The following is a 12,951-nucleotide window of genomic DNA, read 5'->3' as shown; positions in this document are numbered from 1 at the left end:
ACACTGTCTTTGAGTGTAATCAGATTACTCATACGCTTTTTTGAAAACAACCTATAATTTTTCAGTTTCCAATGCGGATCGTCATTCTGCTAGCTCTCTTTGCCTTGGGCTGCTTGGCAGCTGACCATGAAAAAAGTCTCCAGTTCGATGTTGTCTTCTTGATTGATGGATCTCAGACTGCCAGACCGGTATTTGACAATGTATGGTTTTGTTCTGATTCAATCAGTCTTATCGAAGGTTTTCAGTTCACCAACTTTGTTGGTGATCTCATGGCTCCATACAATGTTAGCATGAGTGGCGCTCGCATCGGAATCATCGTCGTTGCTGCAGATCTTGATGACCAACCGCCACCAGCTGCTAATTTGAACTATATTCCTGCTTAAGCGAATTTGATTTCTCTTTTGAGCCTTCTTAAAGACAACTATGCCGATTTTGATCACACAGGACAAATCCTCAAATACAATCTTCAGGTAGTCAGTTCAGCTGATTATATGGCCCCAACAGCAGGATATCGTACTGGCATCCACAATCATCTTTTGATTTACATTACAAGCACCACTTCGTAAGTAGTCAAGATGAAAACTTGAGTAAAAACTCATTTTGTGAAGATTCAACGCTGACCCTGTGGCAACTGCACAATCGATCATCAAACAAAAACAGTACGGAATAATCACTGTCGGTGTCGGTAAGGATATCGATCACAATAAGTTGAACGCCGTTTCTGGAGGAACTCCATGCACTTTTCTTGCGAAGACTGCTGCAGAACTGAATGACGTCATCAAACCAATCCAACGTCATATAATGTTCGCAGAGTCAGTAGGTTACAATTCAATCAGAACTAATTACGTGTTTTCAGTGCAAATAACGGAAATTACTGCCACAAGAGATGATGTGAGGATTTTCGGAAACAATAAACTATTTCATTTCAAACCTTTTCAAATCACGCATTTCTGAAAACCAAAATTTGAACGCGGGTATGTAAAACCTGAAGTTAAAATACAGGACGTTTTGAAAAATTCGAATTGCACAAAACGCAACCATGTGGCACTTTTTCAGGTTTCATTGTGATAAGATGTGTCGTTAGTAACAAACAAATTTGCAAAACAACGTCAAAATTAGCACAAAAATAATAGTTGGGTTACTACAAAATTTTCTTTGTTAGACTCGCTCTAAAAAGTCGTTAATTACGACTGAAATGTCAATGTTTAATGAACAATCGGAAATTTTTAGACCAATAAAAAATTGAGCCTAAAATCACAGCGAATATTAGATTGATATCTCTAGACAGATGCATCCAACCAACGAGTAATTTTGTACGAAACACTTATGTGTGTCTTACTTTGGACAAAATTTCAGTCAAATCGTATAACCTAGTATGAAGTTACATCAATACAAATGAGGAAACAGCAGCGGGCAAGAAACATTTCGCCGTTTATCTTCGGGCAATCACGAATAAATACAAAACTTGTGGAAACGTTTTGAGAATGTTAGTAAAGGTGCGGGAAATTATGTGCCACTCTGCAATCATTCAAAGGTTTTTATATTCAAATTTCCAAGTCCCGAAGGCCAATGGGAAACTTCAATTAAAAGTTTTAAAAGTAAACTAAAAACGTGGTATATTTCCGACGGGTGTGAAATTAGAATACATATCTTCTTCCATTCCAACCTTTCTTCTCGTGCCGCCACCCTTCGAATTCCCGAGTTGCTTCGTGGCGCATCGCCGGGAACCATATTTGCTCTGAACACACACATACACACACACACACACAACACACCAAATGATCAGGCTATGGCTCTTTCTCTCTCTCTCTCTGCTGATCTGCACCCTCTCCGAACTGTTCCTGGTGGAAAAGTCGCGCAGCAGCGCGCACCGGCGGGCTACCGCCACTACGAGAAATTCCAACTGACAGCTTTTGTCTTAGTCGTCGTTGTTTCGGCCTTTGCCAAGATACACAATACCTTGCCAGCTTATTTTTTTTCTTTGGTGCTTCCTAGCAGCCGTTTTTTTCTTGCTCGTCTGCTCATTGTCTTGACTGGGCGTCCCCCTCTAAAGCCCACTCGACAAACCACTTTTGCCGCGTTCCTCTCGATCCAATGACATAAGAAATTGGTACGTTTGTGACGTCACACGTGAGATGTTTCTGCCCTTTTTCTACCGGAAGAAACACATTTTGTCCTTTTATCCTGTTTCACTTTTTTTCATTCGAAAAAATGTTTCATCTTTTTGAATTTTTTTCACCACAACAAATTTTGCACTTTTCCAACTAACACCTGCTTATAGAAACATTCAATAACTGATAAGGTTTAATACGTTGTGTTTTATATTACGATTGTATATACTGCAAAACTGTCACGTTGAAAATGAGAACTTTCAAAATCTTTCGGTTGTTTATTATTTGTGCTCATTGGTCGATAATTCGATCTGATTCAAAGTTATTTGATCTTCTTCCACCCCCACGGGTTGGAACACATTAGCAATCGAATCAAATTACACACAAAAGTCGTTGAATTGTAAAAATGTTGTTACTTTTGACATACTGTCAACCTCAAACACTACAATGTATGAATAATAGTATGCAAAGCTGAGGTGTTGTATAATTTTTGAATTTTAATTAAAATGTATGTTCATTCCTTTATTGGAATTCCTCGCGGCACTCCGCGTTATAAGAGCCTTTACTCACACACGCCCATGATCAAACCAACCGTTCTTTTCGAAATTTTCTCCAGCATTATTTCTTTTGTTATTTCTCGTCCCGCATAGTCAGTCTTTTGCTCTTTCTCCCTCTTATCCGATATCAAAATATAACGGGTGTCGTGTGCCTTCTGTGTTTATGCCGGAACATGAGGACAGATTTCGGAAAATTTTGTTGACCGATCAAAGCTGTCATTTACCCCCCCCCCCCCCCCGGAGAGCGCCCGGTAGTCAGGCACCCAGCCTAATTTTTCTTATTATCCATTGTTTGCTTTTATTTCAGGTCTAGTTGGGTTTTGTTTAGAACTTTTTCCCGTCACTCTCGCTCTCTCATCCTTTTCTAACAACTCCCGACTTTTTATTTAATTTTTGACTGTTTAGACATTTTTCCAAACGGCTTACTGTACCATTTTTTGGTTTTCTCGAGTTCAAGATTTTGACAGGTTTCCTTTAAAATTTAAAATATGGAAAACAATAGAATTTTAGTATCATTTTAGAATTGAATGGTTTTTTTTATTTGAGAGTCTTTTGAATTAAAAACTTTGTATTTTTCAAGTAACCTGGTGAAGCTTTTTAAAAAATTCGGTATCAAGGAAAATTGGCCTTTTTTTGAATTTCGATTTAATTATTTCTCTTTCTAACAGGAAACCACAATTATCCTCCTAATTAAACGACAACACTATATATAATTTACAAGTTCAAATAATTTGAATCTTTTAAGAGATGGCACAAAATCTGAGAACTACCAAACTACCGTATTTCCTGTAACTGAAGTCAGCCCAGTCCGTAAACTTTGACCTTAATTATCTCGATTGCTGTGAAAGATAGTAACAAATTGTTCACAAATATATTTTTTGTCAAATCATCGCCAATCTTTTATCAGTTGACAAATTTTTGATACCTTTCACAAAAAGCGAGATAATTAAGTTTAAACTGAAAGGCTTGGGTATTCATTGTATCACAGCGGACATCTTCAAAAATTTAGTTTTTCAAACATCTTTTATAGAAACCAAAATGACTGAGTTCACTGTAAAATTATAGAAATACTTTTTCTTGTTCTCCTTCATTTCTACAGTCTTCAAATTTTACAGTAATTTGCTCTGACAAAGTTTCTTGCAAAAACTCCTTCATCACCCTTTCCAACGTTGTATACAGTTCTTATTCGATTTTTTTAGAATTTCCTCATTTATGTCATTTATCCATAAATTATGTTTATCTCCTCATTGCATATAAAAATATTTCATCAGACAGATAAGGAAATGAATCTAACCCATAAATCTTGTCATCAATGTCAACACCCACTTGTCCAAGTTTCCCATTCAATCCACACAATTAGGTGCAATCAAAAAAGACTTTTTCAATAGTCCATTTTCATTATTTTTTGTTCTTGGGACTGATCACAATCCAGTTTTGTTACACAATATACCTGCAGTGTCCCGTTAATAGAGCTGCCCTATCAGGACACAATTGACGAATACATACACAGACCAAAATCTGCTGATCATGATTAGGGTGTCTCGCTAAGGAGAGAAAGAGAGACTACAAGTGGTCTGACGCGCGGAAAATGGGTGTGGACGCGGCGAATCGGATACCAGTTAGAACTAGAGGCGTCCCTCTCTCTCTGTCATCCGCCAGAGACTCCTCGCGAAGGTCATCTCCCTTTCTCTACTAAATAACAACAATGAGAGGAGGCCATCATCCATCGTTTCTCATCCTGAACCTAAACCCCTTTCTCCTTCTTTTCGCCTCAGCACTACTCGCCCTTCTTACCTTCCCGCACATCCTCCTCTCCCGCACACTCATCCCTCTCGCGCACATCCTCGACCATTCCTCGGCCCCACACGCTCCGATTATTGATTTTCGACGTGTTGCATTTTAATTCATTTATTAACAAAATCTTTCAGTCTTTTTCCCTCATTTTGTTTTGTTTATTAGTTTTTTTGATTTTGTATACAAAACGTAGGGCGGAATGCTTCCGCATTTTTGTATTGTGTTCCTCACTCTTTTATGAATGTTTAATAAATGGGGTTTTGTGCGTCAGACTGCACTAAATGGGTTGGAAACATTGAGGATTAGCCTAGTTTGTTTTTTTTTTTTAAATTTAACTTTCACCTTTTCGCAGAATTTAGCTGAAAATAAGCTTTCGGTGTTTTTTTGAAGGAGAACACTGTTGGAAAAGTTGTTTTAGTAAAATATCCCAGAATTTGTCCATTTTAAGGTAACTTGTAAAAAATTCTTGGGATTTTCATGCCAAAAAATGGGAAATTTCAAACTTCACAAATTTTCGACATTTCAGAAGTGGAAATTTTTAGTTTTAGCGGAATTTCAAAAAGATTTTCAGAGCCTTTCAGAGAGTTTTTGAAAATGAATAACTTTTCAGTTTTTATCTTTTTCTTGAGATTTTTTCTAGAGGTTCTTTTTATATTTTATTGAATTTTATGTAATTTTATTTAATTTTCCCGCACAATTTACTCTAGTTAAAACTTCTGGTTGGAGTGTTTCATTTTATAATATCAGAAGTACCTCAAAAATAGAATAAATCTCGAGACAAAAACCCCGAAAAAGTTTTCTAGCTGCTTGTTGCATTCTCTTCCTCTCCCATGAAATGTGTTGTCAGTTTCAATTTGTCTCATTATCACCACTATCACCACTAAACATTATCGCTAATCTCGTCCTGTCGCTAAACTAATTTCCGGGAAATAAACAAATTAGATTTTTGGGTTTTTTCTTGTCGTTTTCCTCCGAATAACAGTGCATCAATCCAATTTTCTAACGGGAGGGATAAACAAAACCCACTTATTAATGTGGACCACTTTCTAAGGGCCCGTGGAACTGTGGAAAAAGTATCTGGTGACCTTGCAAATGAATTTCTTGCATTGCGACAACCTCAATTTCACAACTGTCTTTTTCTTATTTCTTCCAATCAATCTTTTCTTCCCTTTTTTCTACCCAATTTCGACTAATTTTACATACATATATTGTTTTCACCGCTACCTCCACTACTTCCATATTAACGAAATAAGTGGTTTTTTTTCTCTGCGGTCAGACCGTTATTTCTATCTCTGTACATTTGACGGAGATACGTTTAACTCGTTTTTTCAACAAACTTTCATTTCTTCCATCATGGGAAAAGTGACGCCTTGGCCGGAAAAATATGACGTTCTCTTTCTTTCCGTGTACTTTTTGGGAAAAACATAATAACTAGTGTTTTCTGTCTGTAAACCAACCCGTTTTTCATTTTCTACATTTTTGTTCTTTTTTCTGGTATTGCAACAGTCAGAAGAGAAACTAGGTCATTCTCGGTTTACTTCTGTCTAAGAGAATTACCGTTTCTTTGGAAATTAGGTCTCGCTTGTTTTAATTATCATTTAGAATAGATACTTTTTTGAAGATTAGTGAAAATTTTGAATGATTGGTAATTTTTATTGATTGAAAATTATTTCTGAGCCACGAATTGCGAAAGTCTCTCAAATTTTATTTTGAATCTCATCAAAGTTGAATTAGGAAATTGCATTATTTTAATTTTCTAATTTTTGGTAATTCTGGCTGTGATTTTCCAGATTTTTTATTTATAGTTCAACATCGGAATCTTTCGAGGGATTAAAAAAAATATTTGTTTTTTTCAGTTTTCCACGTTTTTTGAAACATTTGTTAAAAAAACCTGAGAAACCTGCAATAGAATCCCCCCCCCCCACACTGCCAAGTTGGAGCTCAATTATCACTTTCTAGGCAACATATCAAAAATGTTTCAACCAACAAAACATTTCTCATAAAAAATTACTACTTTTTTACTTTTCCATATCTTTGACAAATCTCAGAAAAATTAGCGTGAAGTTATAGGTTGGCGGGCCCTTCTATTACAGGTTTCATGGTTTGTCTTATCCATTTTTTCCAATTTTTTGTTCTTCCCGATATTTCTCAATCCATCCCTTCTTTTCATCCAGAAGCCGACCACACCCTCCACGTACGAACTTCTTTTCAAATCCAACTCAGCCATTTTCTAACAAATCCTAATTTTTTTATCTGTCAGCTTACCAACGCTCCTTTTCCACATACCTTTTTTTTTCAACGGAATTCGCTTCCGTTAACCGCAATCCAAATTCCATTCTCCATGTTTCACTGTTACTTTTTTTTACCTCCAACCGTGACGTTGTTGTACCGGTGTATTCAATTTCTACCTCTCATTTCCATATTCGTCTATACATTTGTCATCACTTTCCATTTTTCATCTTTTCAATTCAATATTCCTGTATTCCAACCTCTCGAAAGTCAGATGTGGTGTTCGGAATTTTCAATTTACTGGAGAAATGAAAAAAACTCAGTTCTTACCCCGAAATTTTTCGAGAAACGTGACTAGGAACCCATGTCTCCAAATTTTAAAAGCCACCAATTTAACAATTTTTGGATTGGATATCACTAGTGATGAACAGTAAATATTTTAATTTTTAAAATGCCACATAATTGTTTTATTCTAAAGCATTAGTGTCAGAATGGCATAAATATGGAGGCGATACTTTCGATTTGATTCACAAAAATAAATCTTGCCAAATGTGAGGAAAGATTCTTCCTATTATTCTTCCGCATCCATTCACAGTGTACACAGATAATGTAGTGAGATATTTATTGGTTGTCCCACACACAAAGCCAACCACGATTTGGCAGATCTTCATTTATTTCAACATTTGGAGAATTAGCTGGATTAGTTTCTATAAAACGGCAACCATATTGGTCAGTCTTACGAGTTTGCTCCTAATTTCACTTTCAATTCCTCTACCAGAAGTCCACCGAATTCGTCAATTTTAAGCTCACTTACTTTGATTTCTGGGAAAGATATCGAAAAAATTTTAATTATTTAATTATTGATAACAAAATCATCATTATTCTTGCGCTTGAAAATTTCTCATATTTTTAACAGGAATCGAGATAACTGAGTTCAAAACTGACGGTTAGGTTGAGTTTCTATCATAGGAAATACGGTATTTTAAATAAAACTTATCTAGGCTATGTTCGTTTTTTTCTTCATTTTCCTTAATTGAACTGTGCATCCCTGATCTTTTATTTCTCTTCAAACGCATTCCAAATCACTCAAGATTAATTTTTCAGGACATGACGGGGTGAATTATCCAACTCCATCCAATATTTCTCCACCGACTCTGTCCGAAGAAGAACTATCAGACTACTTAAATGGCTTCGCGTTACTGGGGTGACGAAAAGCACCCGGACGCAATCTATGCTGTATATTTACGCAAGGTTCGATATGTGCCGCCGCAAGGATACGAAGGTGTTCCGGTATGTACATTTTGCATCTATTCAGGAAAAAATATATACCACCACCCACACATGCATACATAGAAGTAGACGAAGCCTCGAAGTGTTTGTTAGGGATGGATAGGGGAAATAAGTATGTACAACAGAAGAAAGCGGGAAGGGGAAGTTTGTATAATAAAAACAAAATTGGAATTGGGAACGTATATATGTTTTTGTGATCACAATCTCGCCAATTCCAAAAAGTAGTCCAGATGGTTGTCAGATACAGTTTCTCGACCCATTTCACGGAGGTGAATTGGTCTTTTCTCTTTTCATAAACCTTTTTCGGCTTCTCCGACCACATCAACCGTATTCGTTCACTCTATCCGTTGTTGTTTTAATTCTAAAATCTCTCGAAAATTTCGGTCAAAATGAGACTCCGGAAATCAAGCGTTTTTACGGTAATCTTTTCATTTCTATTTTTGTTTTGATAAGGTCATTCCGAATCAAAATGTTTAGAATTGGTTTGAATTGACGAATACGCAGGAAATGCTTATTAAAGTTGTAGCTCTCCGGGGATATTGTTGAGTTTTAGCTTTATTTCAAAAAAAAAATTTCAATATAAATTCAAAACTTTTTCATTGAAATCACGTCATGTAAAAAGTTTTGAAACATGGCTTGAGAGAAAAGCTTGCAAATCCCGAGGCCTACACAAAATAAAACATTCGCAACTTCAACATCGTGACAAATATATTCCATTCTAACTTTTTTGCCTTGTTGCTCTTGCTTACGAAATGTGGAGCAGTCTCAAACTACGATCATATAGCTATGATATCGAGGATAAGTGCTCGCGACTGGTTCATTTCATCAGTTCGGTAAGGTTCAGAAGGTCACAACGGTTTTTTGGTTGATAAGAAATTCATTACGAGAGTGAAACACAAAACCAATTAACGATCAGAAAAAGTGAAACTTTTTCGTTTGAGAGTAATTGATAGGGAACAGTTTTGAACATCGGGAAGTGATACGTTGGACTAATGGTTTAAAGGCTAGATTGGTTTTAGAAAACGTGAGAAATTCAAATTCATACTTTATGGAGTTTTCAAAATTATTAATTGCCTCTTATTGTTGTTTCTTGTTGTCAAAAAACTGCTGAAAATCAAGTCAGAGAAGGCTGACACACTGTAATTCACCTAATTCAAAATTGTCAGATTTGAGCTCAATCATCTTGATACCTGTAAGAGATATGAAAAAATAGTCAACTGATAAAATGTTCACCATAATACCGCCAAAATTTTATCTGTTAACAAAACTCTAATAACTTTCACAGGAATATAGATAATTAACCTCAAAGTGCTTCTATCAGAGGAAATACGGTGCGCAGCCCTCATAGACGAAAAATACCGTCCTCTTAAAACTTTCAAGATTTTTTTTCTGATCTCTTAACTTTGGTTCTGATTATTCTCATGTGATAAATCCCTTGGGTTGCGGAACATTCTACCATGCGTGATGCATACAGGACCTGACGACAAGATACCACACTTTAATTTTTTAGAGTCCGTTTTGTAGCTCATAAAATTCTTGTATAAATAGCCCACATTTTTTATTAACTGGAAATTTTAGAATTCCCTAAACACAGTCAGTGTTTCTGTCTTGTAATTGACAATTTGTTATTTTAATTCTACATATCTCATCAGAATGAAATTTGGCGAAAAAAGTTGACAATTACAAAAATGGAAAAAACTTGAATTTTTATTGAGGGCTCTAAAGTGTTCTGTTCCTGACATACACAAAATATCTAACAATTTTGAAAATTTAAGCTTGAAAATCACAATACTATATTTTTCTTAACTATGTAATACCTTCCCACTCCCTACAAATATTCCTTTTGGAACTCCAGTTTATTTTAACAAAACTCATTGTTGGAGCACCTTGGTCTTATCGCAGCCTTTGTTTCTTGATTTTCTCTGACTCATTGCTCAACCAGTCACGAGCCAGCTGCTCACCGGAAGGAAGGTAACCTCCCTTATTTTGAGACAAATTATCATCATAAACACCGGCGTCATCTTTAAAGAAGATCAGATAGCATGCTTCAACCTATATTCCGCGGCGCATTGTCTGCCAACCGTCGACGTCGTCTTCCAACACCAAAAAATGTGTCTATCCTCATTACGTCTTGTTTTTGCTTTGCTTTGGCAAAGCCTCGTTTTCGCTTGTTTTCTAATTCTCATTCTCTCTCTCAATTTCACTGTTTCTTTTCGATTGCGCTTGAATACGATCCATCTTATCACTTTCTATTTGCCATTTTGATATGGAATGAGAAGTAGGAGGGCCTGAAGAGGAGGAGGGCAAGTACAGTGAGAATGTGAGAGTGAGAGTGAAAAAGGAATGTAACGTTTATAGGCAGACGTTAAGTGAGAGACAAGGTTGGAAAAAAAGGTGGCCGAGTGACGACGCGCGTACTTCTCTAACTATTTTTTTCACCACCCCCACCTCCCAGTCATTTTCCCTATTCTGGGCCAGTGTTGTGTTATTGGCCGCCTTGAATAGTAAATCTCTCATCGGTTTCATTTCGGAAAAAGAAGAGGAATTGACGGAGGAGGAGGTAGAAGAGGTGGAGGCAAAGTGAATTGAAGCGGAGGCCTCTCTAGAAGAAGACCCCTCACAATAACCTCTTCGGAAATTCGTCGTAAATCCCCCATTTTCCTCCAAAGAAGTCTCCAAAATCTCAAACAGTTAGAAGTAAGAAAGAGAGAAACACACACACAAAACAACTAATACTACCATGACGACGCGTACTTTTGCCCGCTTCCTTACTTCTGCCGGTTATTCACCCACTGCCAAGATGCGCTCGTCGTCTATTCAACAACTCTATATTATCATGACGGTGAGTACGTTATTCATCCCAATCCCTCTGTTCTTTTTTCTGATGTTAGTGAGAGTAAAACAATAATCCAGTTTATTTTCTCGTGGGAGGTTTTTTGCCAAAGGAAAATATACATAGCACGTACAGCACATCTGTTCGAAACTGCAGCTGTTGGGGTTTTGCGTAGATATACTCTCACTCGGTACCACCAAGTGGGTGATTTCAATGCTTTTTCATCATTCATTTTTATCCTCTAAAGGGGAAAGCGAACAGCTGGGATTAGTGGTTTTATTGCCTGTTGACCTAGATATACATAGAAATCTGTACTTTTCCATATACCACCCACATTTCATTTTCCTGTTCGGAATTTCATGGTGGCAGACATATCTCATGTTTTGATTTGCTCTTTCTTTACATTCTTAATCTGCTTCCTCCTCCTTTTCATCACTGAACGGATCATCTGTCACTATCGATAAAGTTGAGTTCCCCAAGAAACACTAATTCTTGTGTCTTGTTGTTAACCACACCGAAACCGCATGAAGAGGAAAAACAAATGAAACGTTTCATTCCAACCACGAAAAAAAGGAATGTTCGTCTTCACCACACACGAAAACGTGAGATTGGCGTTCGTTCAACAGGTTTGCCCCTGTGTTGAAAACTTTTCATCCATATACACATCATTAGACTGTTCCATGATATGATCTTGTCCATTCTGATGATACACATATTCACGCCGAATAACTGTTCAACACAATTAAAGTTAATGTGTCTGTTGAATCAAAGAATCAAGAAGTAGCAGCAAGAGACAAGAGGATAAGCATTAGAAGCATTTCTTTGCTGGGGGAGCCTTTGAGAAAATTGAGAATCAATTTGTTTCATTCTTGTCTCTTCTTGATGGGGAAGATTGAAAACATTCCATCCATCAGACTCGCCGAGAATTTTGAATTACGATTTATTGCATGTGCTCTTTGATAAATTATTTTGGTGGAGACACATCGACCAAAAAGCTTTTGACAACATTTTGCGAGATAGTTGAGGACCTCCAATAGAAATGCTTTTGACATAATTCATCTTGGTTCTTATTTCAGAAATTCCTCATTTGAAAAATACCTCATTTTCTCAAATGGAATCCTACCCTAAACTTGCACCTTGAGCTCAATTGTTCAGATTTCTATGAGATATATCGAAAATCTCTCAAATGATGAAATAATGGTCATATTATGATAAATATAGTTTTAGTTAAACGTTTTAAAATATTTTACATAAGAACCGAGATAATTGAGGCCATACTGCTTGTATACGGTTGACCTCTATTAGAGCAAATATACTATTGCTGATATTATATACTATTGCTGATATATTTATAAACAATTTTACAGTTGACTATTTCTTTATATTTTCTAAGAATAACGTGAAATTTTGATTCCAAATTCAGTGACCCTTCTATTAAAGGTTTTGAAGTATATTCAGATATAAATTCTTAATTGCAAGTCTGTTATTTCAGCACGGATTAGAAAATTTTGTAAACTTTAGTATTTTTTCGAACTTCGAGTTGCATAATTTTTCGAGGAAAGTTTTTTCAGCTCACATTTTAATACAATTGTGTTCCCAACTAATTTTTTTTCTAAAATATCATTCTGCAAGCCGAATCGCCAAAAAGAATTAATTTTCGCGACCCCAAAATAAGTCAAAGATCTCATTTTTTCCAAAAATCGCTCATGTATGAATTTCAGCTAATTCAACGAAAACAACAGTATACATTTTTTGAAAAAAAAACTAGCTACAATTTTTTTGTTTTCGTAGTCCCAAAAGTAAATGTTTTTTTCTAAAAGTTTGTAAAAAAAGAAATCCGGCCACTCAACACTTTTAAAAAATAAAAATGTCACGCAAAAAGTGAAAAAATCGCGTAAAAATCGAAAATTTTAGTGGCACCCTCAACTCTTATAGCCCCGTATGATTTACTACATAATATACTTATTTATTCAGTTCAAACTGAAGAAAGCTTTCAAAATATGTTACTATGTTGCTTATCGGTGAGTGGAAAAAAAATACAACATCATTTTTTCATATGGCACGTTATGTTAAATAGATAGAAAACTTTTATTTTAGAAAAAAGTTTTCGAGGTTTATACATTTCTTTCAGGGAAAC

General features: G+C 36.0%; 2 protein-coding genes across 2 annotated transcripts; both read left to right on the top strand.

The window, feature by feature from the left end:
* Positions 1-71: 71 nt before the first annotated feature.
* On the top strand, positions 72-383 carry CBG27635 (the record flags this gene model as incomplete). Its single annotated transcript, XM_045239455.1, has 1 exon — positions 72-383. The coding sequence occupies one exon, from the start codon at positions 72-74 to the stop codon at positions 381-383; it is 312 nt and encodes a 103-aa protein (XP_045099475.1).
* A 108-nt stretch (positions 384-491) lies between these two features.
* On the top strand, positions 492-954 carry CBG27634 (the record flags this gene model as incomplete). The annotated part of the gene is made up of 2 exons (XM_045239454.1): positions 492-562; positions 609-954. The coding sequence occupies 2 exons, from the start codon at positions 492-494 to the stop codon at positions 952-954; spliced, it is 417 nt and encodes a 138-aa protein (XP_045099474.1).
* Between the last annotated feature and the right edge of the window lie 11,997 nt (positions 955-12,951).

Source organism: Caenorhabditis briggsae, assembly GCF_000004555.2.
Source record: "Caenorhabditis briggsae complete genome, chrX, whole genome shotgun sequence".
Lineage (NCBI taxonomy): Eukaryota > Metazoa > Nematoda > Chromadorea > Rhabditida > Rhabditidae > Caenorhabditis > Caenorhabditis briggsae.
This window is presented reverse-complemented; position numbering and strand designations above follow the sequence as displayed.